General features: G+C 39.1%; 1 protein-coding gene across 1 annotated transcript; it reads left to right on the top strand.

The window, feature by feature from the left end:
* The first annotated feature begins 13,598 nt into the window (after positions 1-13,598).
* Positions 13,599-25,070, top strand: pax8 (paired box 8). The gene is made up of 11 exons (XM_030768473.1): positions 13,599-13,620; positions 18,326-18,491; positions 18,831-19,028; positions 19,330-19,406; positions 19,677-19,805; positions 20,140-20,312; positions 20,615-20,735; positions 21,228-21,470; positions 21,829-21,930; positions 24,074-24,160; positions 25,000-25,070. The coding sequence occupies exons 1-11, from the start codon at positions 13,599-13,601 to the stop codon at positions 25,068-25,070; spliced, it is 1,389 nt and encodes a 462-aa protein (XP_030624333.1).
* The last annotated feature ends 231 nt before the right edge of the window (positions 25,071-25,301 follow it).

Here is a 25,301-nt window from a genome sequence, read left to right as displayed (position 1 = left end):
CAGAGAGAGAGACAGAGAGAGAAAGAAATACAGAATAAAAGAGATATTGATGAAAAGAGGAATGAAAGCCATAGACAAAGAGAAGAAGAAAAAGAGAGTGTAAACACAAATAGTAGGATATTATTCATAGATCTAGCTGATGGTTGGCTGTGCATATGGTGTCTCAAATGTGCCACTAAAACTGTTGGAATAGAGTTTAAATAATGCAGCTGTGTGAATATTTCTTCTGAATGAGATTACGCAATTATAGGTGGTAATTGTCATTATGATGATAACGGTTATGATTATGATGATGGCAATGATGATGACAGCAATGATGATGATGATGATGATGATGATAATGATTGAAATTATGTCCATCACAAGTCTTTCGTTACAGTGTCTATTACCCGTGTAAAAGGACAGAGTGTGTTCTAACTCTTTGATGCGAGGTGGGTGAGCAGAGAAAGAGGTTTCATGTGTTTAATCCATCCACAAATACTTCGGTCAAATTGGATGCGTTTCTGGCTGTGTTGCAGTTTAATTATTGAAATAGTGGCATACTAAGTTTGCCAAGTAGTTGGATGTTCAAAGTATTATGACTACTGTGGGGCGATTTGTGCCAAAATTCGCTGTTAGTAAAAATTGGAAGTTAAGCCTAAAGTGAGCTTGTGACATAGAAAGCTATGCCTGAGGATGGAAGTACATACTGAAAGTAAAACTTGACATAATTTTGGTTTAGAAAAGTCTTGCCAAAACCAGTCAAGATTGTTTGGTTAAATGTTTCTCTTTTTCATTTCAGAACATTGAGACAGAAAGAAGAATTAATCATAAATTCATGAGCACAAAAAAATGAGCTGCCCTTATGCGGCATTCTTCGGAGGACTAAAGGTTTAACCAACAAATCGACATATACCAATCAAACCGTCAAAGTTTCATTTTCCTTGCAAAAAGCTCCCAGGGAGTTCCACTTTGATATGGAAAATACAAGGACAGAAATGCAGGTATTAAGTAAATCAGTCCACTTAAAGCAATTAGACTTGTGTAGAATTATACTCTAACTCATGTTTGAAAGTATTAACATTCTTATTTCATTAACCCAAACAGCCATTATTAGCGCCTCTTATTGCGACAAAGTGTTATCTGGCTAACGAAGGTTTTATTGTGCTGAGTCGTTTACGTTCTGTTTCCTGTCAGTGCACTGCTCCTCCAGATTCAGGGCACTGCTCCTCACAGTTCAGGTCAGTCTGAGGCTCTAAGCCATCTCTCCAGTGAAACTGGGCAGACTTAATTCAGTCAGTACAGGTTATGTCTACACATGTATGCCACCTTCACACACTTTTGGGACTGTGAGAGATGCAAGCCTACTTTAGAGTCGGAAGCTTCTGAAATAATTTTGATTAAAAAAATGTCCAGATTGTGGCCTTTGAAACTCCTGCTAGGACACATAGAGGAACTGCCATAACACATAAATAGATAAATTGTTATGAAGCAACTATACTATTAAAATACAATGCGTATTAGTATATTTCAAATGCCAAATTGGGCTGAGATGTATACTTACCATATTGTAAGGGATCTGTGTTACAGTAGGTATTTACACCAGTACTGTATTCATCACATGAAAATAAAATCATTTTCACCATAACAAAACAGGCTTATGCAAAATATTAAAATTCATTCTTCCGTTGAAAAATAAAAAGATGGTGAGATTTGTAAACAGCTTATAGATCAAACAAGGAGAAAAATCTGTGAAAACATAAAACTTCATGTAAGTAAACACATGACTTGCAAAACTTAGGTAACTGGAGCACAGTGAGCTACACAAGTGAATCATCAGTTAATTTGTATAATTCATCACTTACTTTAAAATGCTTTAAAAACACTGTGTGCTGAATGACACTGATACCAAGGTGTAATTTATACTGTGATAAGAATATTTGGCCATACAACCCAGCCCTCACTTAAAGCTTTCATTACATCTCTCTCTCTCTCTCTCTCTCTCTCTCTCTGTGTCTCTTTCCCTCTCTCTCCTTCTCTCTGTGCCACCCTCCTCTCTCTGTCTGTCCCTCTCTGTCTCTTTGTCTCTCTCTCACTCACTAATTAAAAGTTTTTAGTCAGTAAAGGCCCTATTTACATTCATTATTCAGCCTATGTGTTTCATTTACTCTTATTTTGTAGGAAAAATTTAGTCCTGCAGAAATTTTTTTTTTTTTTGCAAGATAAAGAAACAATTACACTCGCTGTCCTCTTGCAACCCTCTTGCACTCATGTGAGGCACATGAATGTAATAATTTCATAATAATGACTTCCGAACTGGGAAATAAGAACTTCCAGTAAGCATATCCAGACAGCAATAATTTGCACTGAAAAAAATCTGTCTAAGTAATGTCAGTTGCTACTTTGCTAAATTAACAGAAAAAAATGTAAATCAAAAGAAATAAAAATATCAAATAAAGCAATTAGCAAATGAACAAATGAATCTACCCTCTCTATTAATTTATATATGTCCTGAATACTATACCATGTAGATGGACAGATGTTCATACAGCGATGAGATTAAATTAATTAACTTCAAATTTAGCTTTCCACATACACCGACATGTTAACCTCATGCTTAACTTTCAGTGTTTACCCACAGCTTTAAATGAAGTGTAACTCATGTCACTGATAAACTAGCAGCAGCCTTGGTTTCCACTGTTTACTTCCATTGAATTTTGGCACAAATCATCTCACAGATGGATCAGTTATATGTATTATAGTTTAAAAGGACATGATATATGCATAGTTGCGTTAAACAGGAAGGCAGCTCCTGTGGAAAAGCCCTTGATGTACATGTTGGTGTGAATAGTAACAAAAAAAAAAAGTTTATAGGAATGAGCTTTAAAGCATTAGTATGTAGTGGCTACAGGGATGACGGATATAAGAGCCTTTCAAATGATTCTAAATGTATTATGAAAAAGGTTTAAGAGCATTCATTTATGAACATCTATCAGATAAAACGCCTTAAAAGTTGGTATTGAAAGCAAAGTCAACAAAAAGGCAAGGGTGTTGTCAGCTGCTTTGGACAAAAGTGTCTGCCCAGTTGTTAAATGTAACATAAATGTGAAACATTTTTTAAGTAAATGTGCTGTTATGCATGTTGACACTGTAAGTGGCTCCTCATTGCGAACCACTTGTGCTCAGTGCTTGACTAACACACACAGAAATGGCCATTCATTGTCAGTAACCTAATGTCAGTACAGTAATGTTGGTGAAGATGTTTGTTGAAGGTGCTTAGGTGCTTTGCATTGGCTATTGTTTGGATACCTCTAAAAAGGTATTTTAAATCACATTTGCATGAATATTAATAAATTAATTAATAATAAATTAATAAATGTACATTAAGATTAATAAACAATTTATAACGGTAAATAAAGATTTTAAAAGTATCATTTGAAAGAGTGATACCAGCAAATGGAATTGCAAGGACTTCTGCTGGACTCTCAGCTCATCCCTACTTTTTGCACTGGCCAATATTTATATTTCATGCTGATTTTAAGCATTTTAACCTTCTTTAATAATAATTTAGAAACTTTTACAATTATTTTAGAATGTGCGTTCCCAGTGTTTGAATGTAATGTAGACCCAGCACTCTCCAAACAATCTTGCATTCTCTCTCCCTGTGTGTCTCCCTCTTTCTCTCTCTCTCTCCCCCTCTTTCTCTCTCTCTCTCTCTCTCTCTCTCTCTCTCTCTCTCACTCCATTGCTCCAATGCAATCTAACTGTCAACCCCATTCATCATTCCGCCACATTCCCTATACAGAATTATTACTTCTTTGATGTGTTACTAGTTGAAAACAAATCCATTTTACTGCCCATCAATTTATCATTTGGGATGGGAAGTCACACTCCAGTTGCATGGACAACGATGCTTCACTGTGTCGGACCTTGTGATACTATGTGTGTGTGTTTTTATATTTGTGTGTGTTCGTGTGTGTGTCTGTGTGTGTGAGAGAGAGAGAGATAAGAGGAGAAGATAAAGGAGAAGACAAAGGAGAGGAGGAAGGAGAAAGTGGCTTGTGCACAGGTTGCAAATGGTAAGGGGGGAAAGGAGGATATGAAGAGAAACCGAATGAGAAACACAGAGAAAGTGAAGGCAGAGAACAGGGGAGAGAGAGAAAAAAGGGAAAAGGGAGAGTCTCAATGCTCTGCTCTCACCCTCCCTCACATAACGTCTGTGATAATTTATCACTCCTTCTAGCTCAACTGACAAACTATTTGCAGGAAAATGAGTTTTTCCGCCACGGATTTGTCCTCTGGGAATGGAAAGGGGAGCTGCTGTGTTTTTATCCCCTCACACACACACACACACAAACCTGTGTGCCTGAGAACAGAAACACACACACATATATTCACACACATACACATTCTTTTTCTCCCTTTTGCTTTCTCTCTCCCTTTTGTCAGAAACACATACACACACTCCACAGACACACACACACACACACACGCACACACACATATGAACATATACTTGGTGCACATGCCACACACTGACACACAAACACACACATACACACACTTACACTCACACTAATACATAGATACTTCAGCTGAGGTCTCCGGTATTTATTTTGGGAGGTGGAGGGGTGGGGGTAAGATAAATGAGGTAAATTAATAGAGTCACTGAAGGAAAAGATCTGCTTCCGCACCAGCAAATCCACCAGTGACACACTGCCAATGACATGCTAGACAGGGGAAGATCTCTCTCTCTCTCTCTCTCTCTCTCTCTCTCACTCACACACACACACACACACTTTCTCTTTCTCTCTCTCTCTCTCTCCCTCTCTCCCTTTCTCTCTCTCTCTCTCACTCACACATACACACACACACACACACACACACTTTCTCTCTCTCTCTCTCTCTCTCTCTCTCACTCTCATTCTTCTTCTCCCTCCTTCAGTGTTTTCTTTTTGTAACCTTTATTTTAGTTTTTTCCTGCAGGTTCAAAATATGAAACAGTGTAACATGTCAGCAACAAAAACAGCATAAAAAAGCTGTTGCAGAATGTGGAGAAACAAACCAAACAGCGCAGACTTCTCAATCTAGCATTAATATTTCTAATCCAAATAGCAGAGAGGAATGAAGAATCAAATAATAAAGGATGACCTAGTACCAGCACCACCAATACCTGTAATACCACGCTTGACCTAGGACACGGAATCCCATCTCCGACTCACCCTTCACAAATAATGTATTGACAGGCTAATTGACGGAGAACTACAGGACTATAAAGGGCTAATTACATCCCAATTACAGTGGGGTGTTCGTAAATGTCAGATGACATCTCAACAGGGTTTCCTGGCAGTAAATTTGTAGAGTACTCTGCAGGCACACTCTCTCCTTGTACAAATAAGAATGTGTGCATTACTAATTAACATATCAAGCACATTCTTGCTTTACTGCATGGCAGTAATACATGTGTTTGATAGTTAAAAGAGACAGCAGAGAGACAAGAGTAGATTCAAGAAGATACATCATAGTCGTGTCCTTCTGAGAATTAGAGCATAATTAACCTTTGGCATTCAATTGGCTTCCTGTAAGCCTTGATAATTACTGATAGATTTGAACATCTTCAGATAGTTCTAATAGGTGTCAGAGTGTTTGTTTTGATGACTCAGTTGTTTTCCCTCACAAACATATTTTAGCGTGAGACTCATGGGTTTGTGCTGCTCTGCTGAATCTCAGAGGCCAGTGCTCTCTTGTGGTAACCCCAGTTTGACCCTAAAACTGTGTAAAGATTGGATCTTGAATGCAGAGACAGTTTTGTCTCACAACATGGTGAATGTACAGCATTTACATAGTGCTGAAGATTTAAAGAGGGTTTCCTCTGAAACAGCAACAGTGATGAAGAAACTGTGAAAGATCAGTGTGCAAGATATTTCTCTAACAGCCATTTGCTTTTGTCAGAAGTGTTAATGATATCATGTAGTCAAACTCAGGATGAGGCTTGTAAGCTCTGGCATCTCTGGATTGTCTCCTGGACAAGATTTCCCTTCAAAGCTGATGAAAATGGAAAGTACCATGCAATGGTCATAACAGGTATAACTGGACGCTGTGTACTAATTTCATAAAAGATTTCATAACCTTTTTTGGTCAGACTGAAGAGATTGATTAAACAAGTGATAATAAATTATAATTATTGTCACTGAATATTACGGTTCTCTTCAAAGCGTGACTTCTTAAATAATATTTAAAATGGAAAATCTAATGACTTATCCAAACAAAGGCAATCAGAAAATCTGTCTGACAAAAATCTGATTGATCTGTTTTGACAAGTTACTAGATCTTCAGATTTGGATGATACCAGCAACTGAACCTTTGTATGATGTTTGAAACTGTTAGTATGAGTCTTTGTTTTCCAAAAGGTACCTAACTAATTGTACACTGGACAGCTGACTCTTTGTGATTGCCATGGAAACTTCATTCACATTCTCCAATAGGATTCTTTCCATGCAGGAACCTGTCAGTCTTTCTTAATCTCTAAAACTTTCACGCTCAGCCACATGGAACTCGAAAAATATATATTAAAAAAATCTCATTTTGTCCTTCTGTTTCTCACCCTTGTTTACTGTTTGGAATTTGCCGTATTGCTTGGGCTAACTTTTAAAAACAATATTCACATCAGTAAAAGAGATAAAATAGTCCCAAAACTGAAATATATGAGGATAAACTGAATAGCTCATAAACTTCAAAAACAGAGTACAGCGTAAAATAATTCAATAAAGCATTACACATTATCTGATAGTTATTCGCACCAGTAAATTCAAGATGCCTTAATGGTTCAACTACCATCTTTAGAACAATATGGGATGCTGAGGAATCTTGGATCAGTTTCAGAGTCTTAGATTATAATTATAAGTAATTACAAAAATTTGAAGTACAAATCAGAATTGAGGTACAAATCATAATAAGCAAAAAGTAGAGCTTTAACACATATTGAATCTACTGAATTACTGCACAGTAAAACTGCAGTCAAACTTCTTTACTCAGAACATGACGTCTGATCACATAATGACTCACTCTGCTTCTCATTCTCCTCTTCATTCCCGTGGAGGTATATGCGTTTTATGTGAGGTATATATGGGAACTGGAAAGTTACACAATAAACATTTGGACATGCATAGTAAGGAGGCATTTATTTCAACTACGTCTTTTTTTCAACTAGGAGCAAATGGTTACATTTTGCCTTTTTTCTGCAGTCGTCATCTACTGTTTGGTGAAAGAGGAGCTTAAGAGAAGAGGGCAGAGAAATAGGAATTTGTGTGTAGCTAAAAAAGCAATAACACATATAAATCAAAATAATGCTAAGAGTTTATTCTAGACTTGTTCTTGGCATTGGGCATATCTTAACATAATATAATTAAGGCGAGAGAGAGAGAGAGAGAGAGAGAGAGGGAGAGAGACAGAGAATGTAAGCACTTAAAAAAAAATCTACATATTTCAGACCATCATTTTCCTTACCTTGGCCTGGTGAAAAAGAACTAACTGGACATCAAATCAGTCAAGGGCCTCAGATAATGATTCAGTAAAAAAAAAAAAAATGCTGTCCCATTCAACCTTGTTCTTCATCTCTGTACCCCTGACTCTTAAGTGTGAGGTGAACCAACTACTCCATTAAAACTAAAAAGACTAAAAAGATCCCGAGTGCCCTCTGCCATGGAGCAGGTAAACCTTATTGAAGAGCATGTCGGACTGCTGCTAATGATTGTTAAGGCCTGTGAGCTATTGTGGCTCATACAATTGGCATCACCCTGGGTTTTGTGAGGAGCTGACTGGAAACAGTTATTAGCCCCAAAACATGGAGGGAAGCAGTCAACAGAGGAAGAAGAGTTGGGGAGCAGAACGGAGACTGGAACAGGGTTTGGGGTCAAAGGTTGAGCCTGGTGCGGAAATGGGAGGCAGAGGAGGAACAATATAAAGGGATGGACCGAGCAGACAAAGATGGGGGCAGGGGGAGGGGGGTGACTCACAAAACACAGGAAGATGAGAATAGAAGGATGGTACAAAATAGAGGGGTGCCAAAACAGATGGCAAAAGAAGGGGCTGGGGAAAAAAGGGACCAAAGAAAGAGGAGGAAAGGCCAGGGAGTTCTAAAAGAAGTGTGGGACTGCCCGTGTAGGAAAATCTGAACATCTAAGAGAGTGCATGCAGCGCACACCGATACACTCAGGAGTGGGTTTCCTAAAAGCATGATAACGTTAAGAGCATAAACGCCATTAAGAACATTCAGTAATTTTCGGGTGTTAGAACCCTGTGTAACTACAGTGGAAATTGGAAAAATTAATTTATGTTTTACATGTCCTATCCCATAATCACAATACGCATTTTGAGCCTTACCTGATCTACCCTGGACTACAGACGGCTCAGGAAATTAAGCCCGTGACAATATAAGAACTCGTGAAGTTCAGAAGAAACATCCGCATTGCGTCGAGACCGTTATGTTTTGTTCTTGGTTTTTTTGTTTTTTGTTTTTTGTTTTTCAATAAAAATGGAACTTTTACCATTGTACAATACTATTTTATTCCATCACATTTTGGTAGAAATAACCAAAACGAAAGCCAGTCAAAAAATACTGCTGGAGGGCTGGTGCAGTGGTAAAGTTTAGGGACAATGAACTGCCGGGATCCAAGAACCGCTATAACACTGACCGCTCAGCATTCGTTATTTCGTCTGAATAAAGAGCAAGCGAAACAAATACAAATGTATTTTCATTTGTATTTACATAGATATGAATGTGTATGTTGGTGTTGTGTTCCGACTAGGTGCACCTAACATAACATACATCCTACACAATACAGATAAATTTAGATGTGAATGTAATTTAAATCGAGGACGCTGTAGACGGTTCTGTAAGGATATAAATTATAAATCGTTAGTGTATAATCATGCATATATATATTAAAATTGACAAGAGAGATAATTAAGCTTGTAGAATGGAAGAGAGAAAGAGATACTCGCAAATGGCCAAACAAATCATCAGTTCTGTGGCGATTCATTCGCTGTTATAATCTAATTATGAAGTACAACATGGCTCGTAGATTTCTAAAGTTTCTGACTACGGAAACTAGATGCAACGTCATTCTGTTTATCTTAGAAGAGTGAGACGAATTAATCGCTCGGAGCAGGTCGAGGTAAGGTAACACACAAGGTGCGTTGTCGACCGACAGGGAGCCAGACAGCGAATCAGATATCTCGTATCAGGTTTCTCAAATTATACCTTGTCATGAGGAAGGACACGACAAAAACTACGCCAGATCAAATACATATAAACTGTTAAAGTAACTTAGATTTGTGATCTCGGTATTATACGTGATACTGAAAATGACTGAGTCATTCTCTTAAATTCGGACGCCACGACTGTTTGTCGTTTCAAGAATCTAACGCATTAAAATGTTACTGCGAATCAGTGCATTGGAATTACTTATATTAGTTCAGGGTTTCAGGGTTTCACGCAAGATGTTGCCCCCGTAAAACGCAAACTACACTTTTTTTCATCACTTCGGTAGTGGTCAGATCTCTCAGCATCGTTCTGCTAACAATAACTAACGCCATAATTCTGTGAGAACGTGATATTACTCTTGATAGGCTAAGGAAGAGTTTACGTTTCCATGTCAGCTTCTATGTATTTTGGGACTGCTAAGAAAAGATTATTTTGTGCTAGAAGTGTTAGGGAAAGTTTATCATTCATTTAAAGTTGTCTTGAGTTACAGTTACCAAGTTCTAGATTTACACATAAGGAATTCACATCAGATATAACCTACTCTGGCGTACCCATGGGTCTATGTTAACATTGATGTATAAGTGCTCTATCGTGTTTTGCTTGTGCGCCCCATTCTTGATGCACTGCATATTCATTTAGACTAAGAAGGTGCAACAGCATGACCCTTTGCCCTCTGATTTTCATCCGTCGCCCCAAGGGCTCAGCAGAAGAAAACGTCAAAAGTCTACAGTGCTGCGAGGCCGGAGGTGTTCATTCTGGTGACGCCCGGCGCACCCTCCTGAAACTTTATCTCAATCTTTGATTGACAATGATAACACTGTGTAATCAGTGAACGCTGTTCCAAACTGAGTGCAATATTCCCAAGTCCAATCGGTTTGTGCGCGTTATACCGGCCTGTGGGCGTGACTGCGCGTGAAAAATGTGCACCGAGATACAAACTATTTCCTGCGGACAACACTTACATTGGTAACACAGAAAAAATGTTTACGTTTACTGTAACAATAAAAACTGTTCATTTTACAATATAAAATACTAATCGATTGACAAATAACAAATAAAGAGACGTATTGATCTAAATTGGCCTGTTGGTCCAAATTTGCTCATCTTCCGGGTAGGCTAAATGATGGAAAACATGAATCAATAATTTACAGTCTTAAGGTGTTTGTGCTAGATCAGTCCTTACAAACAAACTTTTTCTCTTTGTATTCAGTGGCGAACAATTGGGCTGTAAGTGACTAACCAGTAAGACCAAATGTCTCCAATAAACATATTTACAACAAATATTTAGTGGAATCTGGTTCGAATTTCGTTGATTTTAGTGATGAGATAATGTTGTCAATCACCCGAATACACACTGTCGAATCAAGCCGGTCACTTACTCACGCGGCACCTGCAGTGAAGAGGAAAATTTCACAAATCACAAAGAGTATGTGGCCTACTACACTTCTGACCCTTGTTGAGGAGTTTTGACCTTGTGTTTCAAAAGGTGTGTCTCATCACTTCACCCAAAATAATATTTTAGCAATGTTTTTTCTGTCGCATTTTTACTTTGAGCCATTTGTATGGAATCTGCTTATATATACAGATAGTATTTTGTTAGTCATACAGAAAATTTATACTGAAGACAAAAGTACAGGCAATGCAGCGAAGGTTGTGGTCAAATGATAATCAGTGCAAAAACTTCGCTTGGGAGCAAGAATAAATTATGTTATTACCTCAGAATTTATGACGGTCAGCATCCATAACATATGCTACTATAGGCTAATCTTCGTGTTACGTGGTCCAATAGTTTAACTCATTAATTAGCTATTTGAGTATTTTAGTTGCACTTCTGAAATTTAGATAATCATCAGAGTTTTAATCTCTTATTAAACTCTCGATAACCTCTCTCCTGCTAATTTTCTATCGCCCTATAACCTCTCCCGAGGCTATTGCGTTTCCCCCCTACTTAAAACAGGCATCCTCTGTCTCTGTTTATGTTATTCGCTTTAGACTGTCCTCGGCGTTCCTAAGTTATTGAATTCAAACGGACGTATCATTCGATGAGGTATCCTATTTATAGCGCACTTTAAGATGGGGTTGCACATGAATATGCGAGATAAGAATTTGGGGTGTACTGGTCGACGTTCTTGTGTGGTTAAACTATAACTCTCTTTAGAGTCTTATAGGCTACATTCACCACCATGTGGATCATGTTCCTCAAACGACACCATGTACGTTTTTTTTAAAATGTCATCATACTGGGAAAAATTTCAGTGTCTTTTTCAATAAAAGTTGTTGTATTTCTGGTCCCGTTTGCCCTGCATTTAGTAAGTTCTAAACTGACACTCTGATGCTAATGTTGTTTGACAAATGAAAAACCCTTGGATAAAGTCCTGCTACATGCCAATAGGCAAAATACTCATAAAACCCTCACATTAGAAGTTACTCTTACGAGATTTGCGGACCTTGAGAAAGAAATTAGAGAAGTTAAAGGTGTTGTGTTGGTTTACTATGCTGTCAAGAAATAACAGGGTTAGAGCCACCCCGCTGGAGTCGACTTTATGCATGAACCACAAGAAATATATGTGTCAAAGAAATAGAGAGAAGTAGGAACATCTCCAAAAAAAAACAATATCTGTAACGAAAACATGTAAAGCAGTTCAGGTTGAAATATATGCCCTGCATGTCCTGCAATATTTATAAAGCTAAATTATATTTGATTGTCATTTTAAAAAATTAAATACTGAAAGCTCTCCTGGAAGAGAATAAGGAAAAGTTCTTGAATGAACGTTATTTCTAGACTAAGAAATAACTAAGTTTTTGGGCACAGAGCCTGAGCGAAACGGAAAAATGACAACAATATAACAGCACCAAAAACAATAGTTTAAAAACTGTAGTTTTCCATTTTCATACACGAAACTTCCTAGCATAAGTTCCATAAAATAAGATAGCATTTTTATATTATTGGTGATGTTTAAAATTATTATAAGATTTGCTAAGGTTTTTTTCCCCTCATTCTTCACATCCCTGCAACAAACAAGGTCAAATATCTCCCCAGGTGTAACCCCCCCCCCCCCCCCCCCCCCCCCCCAGGTAAGCATTGCCTCCCATTTCACACTCTTGCTATTACTATTCCCGATACAATAACTACGATAGGCCTCAAAATGTTTGCAGATAATATTTGCTTGCAGAAAAGGCTACATTGATTAGGTGTCTATTATGAAATGGTCGTCTGAGCAATGACAGATGACAGAGAATCAAGTGCCAAATTGTCTGTGAAAAACGAATCCTAAGAATGGAACTGCGTACACACAGCCCTAAGAGTCACAATCGCACCCTGCACGAGATCTAATCAAAGAACCACTGCCACTTAGATTGAATGAAAACACCCTGGATTCCTCTCGAATGTTTTCTTAAATATTTCGCGTATATAATATGTATTATGTTGTGTACTGAGTTTTTAGAGACAGAAAATCATCCATCCATACACCATGATGAGGCCAACACCCCCTTCAACAGCGTCACACCCCTCTCAGTTGGAACGAACCTCCCCCAAATCCATCATCCAATGATCTGAGCGTGTAGTTTCCACGACCTGTTTATGGGTCAGTCGGTAGGATATAACCACACACGGGCTTGTTAGCTGTTCTTACACATCGTCACTTGATTGTAGTGGAAAGATAGCGGACTATAAGAAGCCACAGGCCAACTGACCGAGTACAAAACGAAAACTGGTCAGAAAAAGCCTTTTTCTGCACAGTAACCTACATAGTAGTGCTGGATAACACGAGGATTCTGCTTCAGATACTTTTCATCAAAAGGTAACAGCTTGGTTATTTGCAGTAAATTGGCGGTAGCCTACTATTTGTCCCATCCATACTTGAATGCGTTTAAATGGTGCGGCTATCCCCGAATCGCCCAGTTTGTCAATTCAGGGTCCGGGACGGGACGATTAAGCAATAATTTACGTGCTTTACCGGGTAAAAAGTCAATAATCTGTGAAGCGTGGTTGGAAGAGTGGACACAATCGGAATAGACGCACCCGACCTAAGAGACCAGGTTATCTTTTTGTGCTTTAAATTAATCAACGATCAGCGGTAAGGAACCTGCACAGAGGACAATCATCCACCAGATACTGAGACGGGATATTGTTCAAATATTTTCAAAATAAGCCCCAGCTTTAGTATCTCTTTCCATTACACACCTATATTGACTATCATAACATGTCCTTTTGCAGAGCATTAACGTATCCACGCAGGATCATTTTCATGCGAGGCGAGGCTCCATATGGACTAAAAACACACGAAATTAACTGAGAGGGTGGACCATTCGACATTTACCTGGGACATCCTGCGACCAAGACCTCAGAGCAATGTCCAACACTACTGGGCGAGGTAAAGATTGCAAATTAGTCACCCCTAAATCTGCAGTAGATTTAAATGGTTAAAACACATAAACGGGCGTGCAACCAACGTAAAATAAGTAACACCAATGCTGTAAAGTGGCAGGCTAGAATTTACGGTTTGTATAATTTTATCTGCATTCGTCTGATGTTTCATTTGAATGAAAACAAATGTCAAACTGATGCCTTTTTGGCAGTGCCTTCAATATTCAATCAAGACACAGAATGCAAAATTTTAATTTCAACAGTGATGTGGATTAAGATATCGTAGGACAGTATGCCCCCCGCACTGTGACGCATTTTTATCCCGCATAAAAACTTGTGACATGATGAGCAAGTATCATTTCAACACAAGTCTGGTACAGTCTAGGGAAATATTTCATTCTTCTAATTCCATAGTCAGTCTTTTTTTCAAAGTAATGCTACATTCGATACGTTTAAAGAATGTGGTGTTTTAAGATGTAACAAATCGTTAATTTGAATGAAAAGTTCTACTCAACCACAAGAAACTTAGGAAAAAGTATAACATTTGGCTAACTGCACCTAAATTTAAAGAGTTCTTCTAGTGCTATCATTATGCTGTAAGCTTATTTCAAAAAATATAAGTGTGTAGGCTTATGGTCATATTTATTCTAACCTACGTGAAACTTTGAAGACACTATGTGTGGAGAGAAGGAGAGAGAACGGGGCATCTTATTCAAAGAACTGAAATTCCCTTTGCCTCGAGGTCGAGGCATAACTAAAGTTTGTATCAAATTCGGGTAATGATTTTTTTAAAAAGTTTTGTCTACTGAAATATTCTTTTTAATTGCTTAAGGTGCAATGATTTTGCATCTGCGGACGATTGTAGCTATGTTCTTTTAATGTCAGTAACACAGAACAAGCGAGAGTTCTCCCAGGCCGATTTAACATTGTAGATCTGAACCCTGTGTCTCAGTTCCACCGTAACCCTGAGGATACTAACTCCAGTGTTGCCGATTAAATTGTCGGAACAGACGCGTCTATAAAATAATTTTCAATTGTCCAGGAGGCTTCTGAATGAGAATATAGAACGACATTTTGATTCACGACATCGATGGGATTTAAACCTTCGTTTTTATTCACTTCTGCCTCGAAGGTGAAATGCAGATAAGCGTCAAAGGTCTAGTGACGTCTCGTCTGCAGGCTATCGCTTATCACGGAGTATTGCTGTCTGTAAAAATGATTAATATTGTAATTTTTGCTGTTAATGTTGATTGTATTTTAATTAGAAAGCGCTGCATTTGTGATGATTTCTTCAAACGTAGCAACAAAATAAATAATTTTGGTCATTATCAAGGTGTATTTGGGATCAGTTTACAGGTTTGCTCGTGCACTTTGTGTCTGACATTGTGAACAAAACTTATGGCTGTTTTTGGTGAATGGCTGAAGAGAAGTTGTTGCTTTGTAATGCAGTTAATGCATTTCTTTGCAACAGATCTTAAAATGTGAATGTGACAATGATTATTCCAGTTATGTCCTAACTGTCCTCCATGAGGGAATGTGCTCGTAGCACTGAAAACCTGAATCCCTAAAAAAAAAAAACCCCGTTATTTTCAGACTTCACCAGGTTTACTCGATTTATCCTTTTTAACAAAACGCATGTGAAATGTCGTGTAACCCGACATGTGATTTGAGCTGTCTTTGAAAATGTATGGACTGACACTCTTTGTGTTCAGACGCTTCGTCATTATAAAATAAAACATGCTGTATACAGGTAAAGTAGGTCTACCGCGGATAGTACTTCACATAAGGATACTGCTCATTTTCCAGACTCTGCTCATAGCTGCTTATTACTGACAATATAACTGAATATTTCGTGAGGAAATGGACTTATTAAAGTTGTTAATATTTCGATATACTGACAGTGGAAAATATTTAAAAACAAACACAATAATCACATTCCCTTTATATCGTCTTGTTAAACAGCTCAGATTTTGTGGTTCAAAAGATGCCAAAATAGACAACGGTATAGCAGATTATAGCTAAACTAAATTTGGCGAAATTTTCTTTCAAATCATCAGGCGCTACTTCTGTAAATGTAATAGGCCTACCATTTTTAATACAAACTGTCAGATCACAGTTCATAAGTTCATCACTTGTGTGTGCGTGCGAGGGCGCACTTATATATTTGTCATTTGCTCACAGCTTATATGTTCATCTCTTTCTGGGTGTGTATGTGTGTATGTGTGCGTGTTTGTGTGTCAGTGTGTGTGCGCGCGCCCTCGCGCCTGTGTTTCTACTGGTATTCTTATTCCCTTGGGGTAGTTCGCCTTTAATATCCTGCCGGTTGCTGAGGCTTGGCAAGAAGAGTCTTACACACTCCGCTAGCACCGTTAATAGCAGCGTTTGATGTGGAAATGAAAGATGGGAAAAGGCTTAGAAAAGAGCAAGGGGAAACAAGCTACTGAATGGGTTAAATTAAAAGCATGGGGGTTCTAAGCGGGTCATTGATACAGACCACAGAAGGACAGATGAACGAGGGCATTTTAGACAAAAGCAGAGACCATTTTTTTTCAATGGTATAAGGTATTAGACAAAAGACTTCTAATTCACTGGACTATAGGTACATCAGAACTCCGTAAATTCTGCAACATTAGTACACTGAGATTAGTTTTTGTAAATAATTACCGAATTCATTTTCGAAAAGTTACTCCACTTTCTCCACTCCCTTTACAACATTACAAAGATCAAATGAATTGTCGGAAAGAATTTATACATATATGACTCTTCCTTAATTCAGAAATAAAAAAAATCAGTCGGGAATGTATGTTATTGCAAGAATAAATACAGTTGTTTGGACTATTTACGAATTTACTTACATGTTTCTATATGCTCTCTTCACGATCCTTGCCAGCTTTATTTGCATACTCGACTGTTTGGCATTCTTTAGCAATGATAATCTAGTTTACCAAAATGTATGTAGTACACGAATGTCGATTTCTAATCAATACGTATGTCTACGTGTAATATCGGGTTTGTGTGGGCAGGGAAGTCCGTGTCCGTGTGATATTATAGTAAGCATATAGTAACCTGTTACAAACCATAAATACAAAATAAGGATCAAATTACTGGATTTGTATTGACAGCCTAAAATAATTTTTGGAAAAAAAGAAAAAAATTGCTCGGTATTTTCCTTGAACAAAAGTTAAATCACCTCTAACAAGTCTTACAAGACCTTTGGATTTTTCGCAGAGTTGTACAATTGTGAGAAAAATAAACGAGGAAGGATAAGATGTGACCATTATAATATATTATAACAAAACACAAAAGGTCAGACCATTTTTTTATGGCAGACTATGTTCATCTGATGAATGATGTCTCCGAGGTGAGCTGTGGTATTAAGTACTCTAAAATTACATTTCATTGAAAGACAATGCGAAACCGGCGAGCAGACAACTAGCCGATGTGCTTTACCTGGACTATGTAGTGTGGCAATTCTCTCGAGGGTGAATCATGTCACATGCATTTTAAAGATAAATCAAACCTTTTGAGTCAAATCGAGTTTTTTAATATTTAACACAACACCTTAGTAGTGCCTTGTCTAAAATACTTTCGTTAGTATTTATGTCTTGAAGTGAGTTAAACGGTGCAGTCAAGCGTACACCTACAACCACAGCGGCCTCATAGCAATGTTTTGTTGGCACAAACACCTATGGCTACTGCTCTGTTTTTGAAACTGCTTCCCTCTATGTAGCCTATACGGACTTTTAAGTGCTTTTGCTGCACTTCTCATGAATGGTTTGTAGGCACAGATCTGGACTTTTTTGCTCAAACCCTTGCCCTCTGTGTCCTTCATAGGGATTCTGGTGCACGGAATATAGATCTCAGAGGAGGTGTTGTGACAGAGCTCATAGAATGTGGAGGACTTGCAGACAGCTGTCTAGACCAGAGGCTGTCAAATTACTTGCTAGATCCAACATAAGTGGTCAGTCATCCCTCTTATCACAGCTTCAAAACTGCCTCTTTTACACTGTTATGGTACCAGTCGTTAATTTCCTTTAAGAGGCTACTGCAGTAATGTTAATTCTGACTGGCAGGCTAGTGAAAACTATAAAATACTGACATGCAGAGAGACCAAAACTGCGAAGACTTCAGAGAAAAACAAAACCATGCCTGTGTCAATGATTGTTTTAAATTATTTATGAAATGATAAATTTCACATGCTATACAGCACAAACTAGAGACTGTCTAGATTTACAAAGACCATTAAGTGATCATAGAACTTCAAAGTTGCTTGGAGCAAACACAAAAGTTATTAAAAAGCAAATATAGCTATATGAAAATATATCTGAAAGACAGTTTAGAGTTGTTTGCAATAAGGAGGGTTTTCAGTCCATTTTGTGCACTACTTTCATAAGACAAATTTTAGATAAGTTTCAGGTTGTGCAGAAGCAGCCTCCTCAGTAGTTTCTGCAACATAAAAATGTTTGTTCTAACATGTTACCCCCCACTTTCCCTTTTATTTTTATCTAAAATGTTGATATTACTTGTATTAAACATCATTCGGGGCTATAATCTCATTACACTCACAGCATTTAAACAGTTTGGTCAGCATATGGCAACATGTGATATTCTGAGGAGTCAAGCCAAGCAGTATATCAATAGGTTACCAAACAGGTGGTGTCTGCCTGAAGTTCCATGACATTTATATGTGCTCATCCTCTCTCCTCCCCCAGGTCATGGGGGTCTTAACCAACTAGGCGGAATGTTTGTAAATGGTCGGCCGCTTCCGGAGGTGATCCGGCAGCGCATTGTGGACATGGCTCACCAAGGCGTCCGACCTTGTGACATCTCCCGTCAACTCCGTGTCAGCCATGGCTGTGTCAGTAAGATTTTGGGCAGGTGAGGTTCAAGCCGAAAACCCAGATGCTTCACACACACATACACACACGCGCGCGCTCACATACCGAAAGAGAGCTTCCCTCTGAATCAGTAAGGCAAATTGTTCCTTCTGTCTATCTTGTTTCACCCATCTTGTACTCTTATGTGTTGTTTCCTGTTTCCAGCAGCACAAGACCTGGACTGTTATGATCAACCAGTATTTTTAGTTCACTTTAAAGGGTCAACTACTTGATTTGCAATAAACAGTGAACCAGTTATGCATTTGTTGTAGCTAGCAATGTATTTATGATGTAATACAGATGGATAAGTACCCATTTTTTTTCTCTCAATTCAACACAGATACTATGAGACAGGCAGTATCAAACCAGGGGTCATTGGTGGTTCAAAGCCAAAAGTGGCCACTCCTAAAGTAGTGGAGAAGATAGCAGAGTATAAGCGACAAAACCCGACCATGTTTGCCTGGGAGATCAGGGACAGACTGCTAGCAGAGGGTGTGTGTGACACCGATACTGTTCCCAGTGTCAGCTCTATCAACAGGTACTCTCAACACAACCTGTGGGTGATTCTATGGTCCCATGTATTTATTATTATTATTATTATTATTATTATTATTATTATTATTGATACTTAATCAATACCTCTCATTACTATTATTATCATTAGTATTAGTATTATTATTATTGTTGTTGTCGCTGTTGCCGTTGTTGTTTGAGTTGTTTTAAGGTTTTATTTTGATGAAGTTTTTTTCATAAACATCTGAGAAAGTGGCACGGAAATAAAACATAAATTGTTTTTATCTCATTTGCTGTAATATAATGGACCTTTAAATCTGTCACAGGATTATTAGAACAAAAGTTCAGCAGCCCTTCAACCTGCCTCTCGATAGCAAAGGCCTCAGTCCAGGACACACTCTCAGTAAGTGTCCACATTTTTCAACAGGACCCTCAAACACCTTCTCATAATTCTTGTATGTCTCTATATGCTTTCCTCATTTAGTGTCTAGCTTCTACCATGAAAGCAAACAGAATAGTCTTGTAATGTAAATATTGCTTTTTCTATATTTATCTGTGAATGTTATATATACTGTTACAACCACAGTCGCATTTTGCTAATTCTAGAATATTCTCACATCTGTTTTTTGATCTATGGGTTTACCTTATCCTCAGTGTGGTTGTATCTTCTTAGTTCCCAGTTCAGCAGTCACCCCACCTGAATCTCCCCAGTCTGACTCGCTGGGTTCCACCTACTCCATCAGCGGGCTTCTGGGAATCCCTCAACAGGCCAGCACAGAGGGCAAGAGGAGTCATGACGATAGTGAGTTTTAACAACTATAAACATGAAACAGTCAGTAAGATAGACTCCCTCTTCAGCTCAAATTGTTTACTTAACCCAGATGACTCTTAACTCATGATTCAACAATGGCTTCAGCTGAAAAAAGAGGCACAGAGTTGAAGTGTGGGTGTGAAGTATGACTCAAAGGTGGTTCACATTGTTTAGATGTTCTGTGTCTTAAATGACACAATTGTGCAATATTCAGCATCAGACATCATAGTATTTGGTGACATAAATATTATACTGTAAATAATATTTGACTCCAGAGGCCGTGTGCTTCACGTGATGTGATGCATCTTCTTCCTTTGTTTCCCAGGCGATCAGGAGAGCTGTCGGCACAGTGTGGACTCCCAGGGCAGTGGAGGCAGACCCAGGAAACAGCTCAGGCCTGACCACTTCCCTCCACAGCACCTGGACTGCGGCTTTGAGCGCCATCATTACCACTCTGACACATTCAGCTCAGTGGCTGCTACTGGCAAGACTGAGCAGGTAGTCCAGCACAGTATCTGTAACACACACACACACACACACACACACACACACACACACACACACACACATGCATACACATACACACACACACACACATACAAACTGACCAAAGAGTATCAAGGCATTGTAATATAGATAATAGACTACGGAGAAACGTAACAAAAGAGAAGAGAGACTGAGAGATTCTCATTGGTTCTAAGAAGAGGAGCTTTATGGTTTTATCAGAACCTATTTATTAGGACCTTATCAGACTATTTCCCAATATTCTGTTTATTGCTGATATGCCAACTATTCCTCAGGTGCTTTATCCCCTCTCCTTAATCAATGGAAGTCTAGAGGAAGGAAAGAACAGCCTCTCAGCATCAAATGCCACTATTGGTCGGAATCTTACAGCACACCAGGGCTATACAGTGGTCACAGGTAAGAGAGAACCAAGACTGATTTAATTTTTTTTTTTTTTTTAAATTTCTTTCTCTCTCTCACTTGTGTCTTGGATATTGTGTGTTGTGGATGTGTCTATACATATTCCTAATACCTGTCTTCAGCTTTTACTCCACAAAGTGCTGTAATGGTCTGTGTGATCTCACCAGAATTCCATAAAATGGGATTTACGAGTCTTGACCCTATTTTCGTTAAAGCCATCAGTGAATCCCAGCTCAAAAGCTTTATGAATTACATTTAACTATTTGTGTGTGTATGTGTGTGTGTGTGTGTGTGTGTGTGCGCGTGCGTGCGTGTGTGTGTGTGTGTGTGTGCGTGTGTGCGTGCGTGCGTGCGTGCGTGTGTGTGTGTGTGTGTGTGTGTGTTGGTGTGCATGTGTTAGCATTCACCTTTTGTAGTCATGCTCTAAATCCATTAATTTCATTTATTTCATTTCCCCACGTGTCTGTCCACTCATCGCTCACGCCTCAGACCCCCTCCAGCCCCTTCCACTCTGTATGAAACAGGAAATGTCACCTGAAGTGACCAGCTCAAGCCCCTCCCCCAGCATTATAGCCAACTCAGCCTTTCTGGAGCTAAACTCCATAGCAACTCCATCTCCAGTCTCCGTCAGTAACAGCTGCAGCAGCTCCACTCATTTCTCTCATGCTTTCAACTCATTCACGCATCATGCACCTGTGTATGGGCAGTTCAACGGGCAGTCGCTCATCACAGGTAAACCATCCCACATTTCCCCTATCAGCACTCACACATCAGACAACAGAACACATTCCTGAATACCTGCTATCCGCAAATTCAGTCCAAGACCATGAATAACTCCAATAGTTATAGTAGCACAAGACTGCTATGTCTCTTGACCATTAGATTGTCAATGGAAGATATGTTTACCAAGTGACAGGGATAACATACAGTGCTAAAAGATCTTTTGAAAGTTCTGAAGTGCTTGTGTGTGTGTGCATGTGTGTGTGTGTGTGTGTATATATATATATATATATATATGTGCGTATGCACTTGTACACATGTGTGTTTGTATGTCTCTGCTGTGGCTGAGGTGACTCTTGTTCTGCTGCAGGTCGAGACATGGTCAGCTCCACACTCCCAGGTTACCCTCCACATATTCCCTCTGCTGCCCAGACAGGCTACACATCCTCCACCATCACAGGAATGGTAGCAGGTAAGAATTTCCACTCACAACTGTGTGCATTCATTGCTATGAATTCCTGCTATCCTATGTGTGTATGTGTGTATATATATTAAATTGATTTTAAATACCTAGCATACTAGATTGTTATTTGGTAAATAATGCTAGGCTATCAGGGGATTATGCTTCCAGTCGAAGGTTTTATCCAAAAACACGGGTAGAGCCCCCTCCAAATGCCAGGTGGCCTCTAAGATGTCCTCTAAAATTTATATGTATGACTTTTAAAAAGCCAATCTTTGGCTGCTTTTGCTGCAGCCTAAAACCATACCCTGGTGAAGGTTTACGTATCAACATGTCTGTGACTTGGTGGACAGCAGGGGGAAAACAAGCCAATAGAGCACTGTGGAAAATAAAGTACAGTACTTGGCAAAGGGTCATGATCATAAACATCGAGGGAGAAAGAGAATGCTGGGAGGGCAGTTTGGAGATTAACAGGAAAGAAAGGTGGGTTAATGAGTAGCCTGCTCGCCTGGTGAACTGCGTCGCAGTAAAGGCAGGGCCCGGGGGTACAAGGGAACAGACAGAGGGTTCCGCCTTGCTGCCCACACCTCTACGCTAAGCCACCTCCCTCTCCACCCGACCACACATTACCATGGGAACTGAGGGGCCCAGGAGAGGGCAGATGGTTGGGGGTGGCATATTATTGGTGGAACTGAGGGTTTTATAGAGAGAGAAAGGGAGAAAAAAAGAGATATAGAGAAATTAGAGAAATTTGAAAATGAGGCTGAGGCAGATGAAATTTTTGCTGTGTGTGTGTGTGTGTGTGTGTGTGTGTGTGTGTGTGTGTGTGTGTGTGTGTGTGTGTGTGTGCACGCACATACATTCGCATTTGTGACATTATGTCTGGGAGGAAATATGATTGTATGAATGAAGGAGAGTGAGAAATTTGTTAAGTGGCTAAGTGGGTTTTTGTGAGTATGGTAACAGAGTGAAACTGAATAAGATTTATAGAATGTGTGTATTAAAGAGAGAGACAGGGAGAGAATGAAACAGTGAAGGGCCAGTTGTGGTTTGCTGTGTGCGTGTGTGTGTGTGTGTGTGGGTGTGGGCGTGTGGTGTGTGTGTTGGGGGGGGGGGGGTGATGTGCCTCTTTTTTTATTTGAAGTCTGCCCTTCGAAGCGCGAAATGAGAGGGTCTGATTTATTATTTTTCTGGTGGGTTCGCTGTGAGGAAGCGTTCATACACAATTACTCACAGAAACGGGGGCCGCAGAGGGCGGGCACAGGGGGATTCAATCCTGCCAACATAATTACCAATTAGATATTGGAATGTTTGAAAAAAAGAAGGGCATGGAGAGAGCATGAAAGACTAAAAGAGGAAGTGAGGAATGGAGGGAAGAGAGAAGGACACTGAAAAAAAGGTGGAGGTAGTTGGGAGGGGGGAGCTGGACGCCAAAGAGAGGACGCGGAGACCAACCATACGGACCAATGAGCCAAGGGATTTTACCCCCAGCCGTCCACCTGGCCACTGGATTAATGGTTTACAAGCCACCCACCCATCAACCAGTGATGTGCCTGGACTGAGCAGAAACAGGCCAAAGGACAAACTGCTCTCCACATGAGCACACTATAGAGACCTCACAGGATGGCCATTCCACGCTTACCCATGTTCAACCCTATCAGATTACATCATGTTTTTTGTGCACAGTTAGAGCATACTGAGGTCAAATCAAATGCATAAATGATGCAGCTGCTTGTGCAAGTTGGTTACATATGTGTAATATGTGATCTAATATGCAATTTAGTTACATCTGTCTTTTTACTTGATGTGTAACACGGGTATCACTCTCTAGCCATGTTTTGCATGCTGGTAACAATGAGTAATGTTGGTAATACAGGTGAAGTTTTCAGTTTACAGTTTCCAAGACCATTAGAGTTCATAATTCATACTGCGGAGATGACCAGGAGTTATGTGCTACACTGCCAGTTCTCATACATGTGACACAATTCTTGTACATGTCTAGCATTGTCAGTGAGTTCTAAGCTGCAATCTAAGAATCTAAGCTGCATGAAAATGGCAGTTGACAGACTAGTGGTTACTACGTGTTCTAATTTGCCTGTGTAAGTCACATGCATCTGTAAGAACAGTGATCAGGGTTTTTTTCCCCCGTGTGTAGGTGCAGAGTACACTGGCCAGACCTACACCCACTCTCCATACACCTCCTATAGTGATGCTTGGAGATTCACCAACTCAGGCCTCCTAGGTGAGAAAAAGGTCCCACAATCAATGCAGTATTCATAAAATAGAAAAAAAAATAAACAAATAAATGAAATAGATTTTTCCCCATTTATAAGAACCTTCTGTATTAAAAAATAAAACCTAATGTGTTTAGAAAAAAAAAAGAAAATTACCACAGAATACTAAAAACTCATAAACAACATAATACTGAATAGAGCCAAGTACTGTGATTTTAATTGTTCTCTGTGTCATTCCACTTCTCAGAAGTACTGAGATAAACATTAGAAATTTAGAAATATCCTGAGGCAATTTCGTACGTGGGATTTTCTCACAAACGAAAGGAAACTATTGAAGCCTGAAGCTGTTGCTGACCAGTGAGTGTGGGTTAGATTCTTTAGGCTATACAGAGGTTTCTTTGAGGAACTTTGAGCGCTGCCCAAGTCACAAGCCCATACTTTACTTTGAAACAGGTGATCTCACCTGAATGTAAGGTCACTGTGTATAATAGACTGTACCAATCTGTGGATTATTTAAAATCATCTCTATTCAGCAGTGATATACATTTGATAAACATCTAAGAGTTTATTTAAAAAAAAAATTACTTGATATTATTGGTAATTTTTGCCAACCATTTAGATAATTTTATAAATATTTTTACACTCTCTTTAGTGTTCTAACTTCAAGGTTCACAAACAATTACCATGATATGAGTTACTTGTAATATTATGTATGCTTTTTTATCAAATGTTCTTCTTTTAGTATTGCAAACAGAGGAAAATAATTATCATTAATTAATTATTCGTTTTGTAGGTCAGTTAAGTCACAATCCATACTGAAGACAGGTATCTTTGTCTCCCCCTCCAGGCTCTCCGTATTACTACAGCTCTGCCTCCCGCACCGCACCACCCTCTACAGCCGCATACGACCATCTCTAGAGTCACTGGACAGCCACTGAAAAAAGGCTGTGCTTTCTGTGGATGAGGAAATGGGAAGAACAAAAAGCTTAAGAAATATTTAGCTTTCTTTCTCCCTCAAAGTATTCAGAGCACAGGGACTCTCAGAAGAATTTGAGAACAAACCAGCATATATACATATGGACAATCCATGTTTTTGTCTGACTGACCGTGTTCAGATTATTTAGCCGTTTGCTTTGTTGATAGCCTTAC

Source organism: Chanos chanos, chromosome 3 (assembly GCF_902362185.1).
Source record: "Chanos chanos chromosome 3, fChaCha1.1, whole genome shotgun sequence".
Taxonomy (NCBI): domain Eukaryota; kingdom Metazoa; phylum Chordata; class Actinopteri; order Gonorynchiformes; family Chanidae; genus Chanos; species Chanos chanos.
This window is presented reverse-complemented; position numbering and strand designations above follow the sequence as displayed.

What these genes read in the sequence shown, in the direction of transcription:
- pax8 (XM_030768473.1), top strand. Translation starts at nt 13,599, where the DNA reads ATGTCCAACACTACTGGGCGAG. An exon ending in AGTGTCAGCTCTATCAACAG is followed by an intron (nt 19,029 to 19,329) that starts GTACTCTCAACA and finishes AATCTGTCACAG; the next exon opens with GATTATTAGAACAAAAGTTC. An exon ending in CATCACAGGAATGGTAGCAG is followed by an intron (nt 21,931 to 24,073) that starts GTAAGAATTTCC and finishes CCCCGTGTGTAG; the next exon opens with GTGCAGAGTACACTGGCCAG.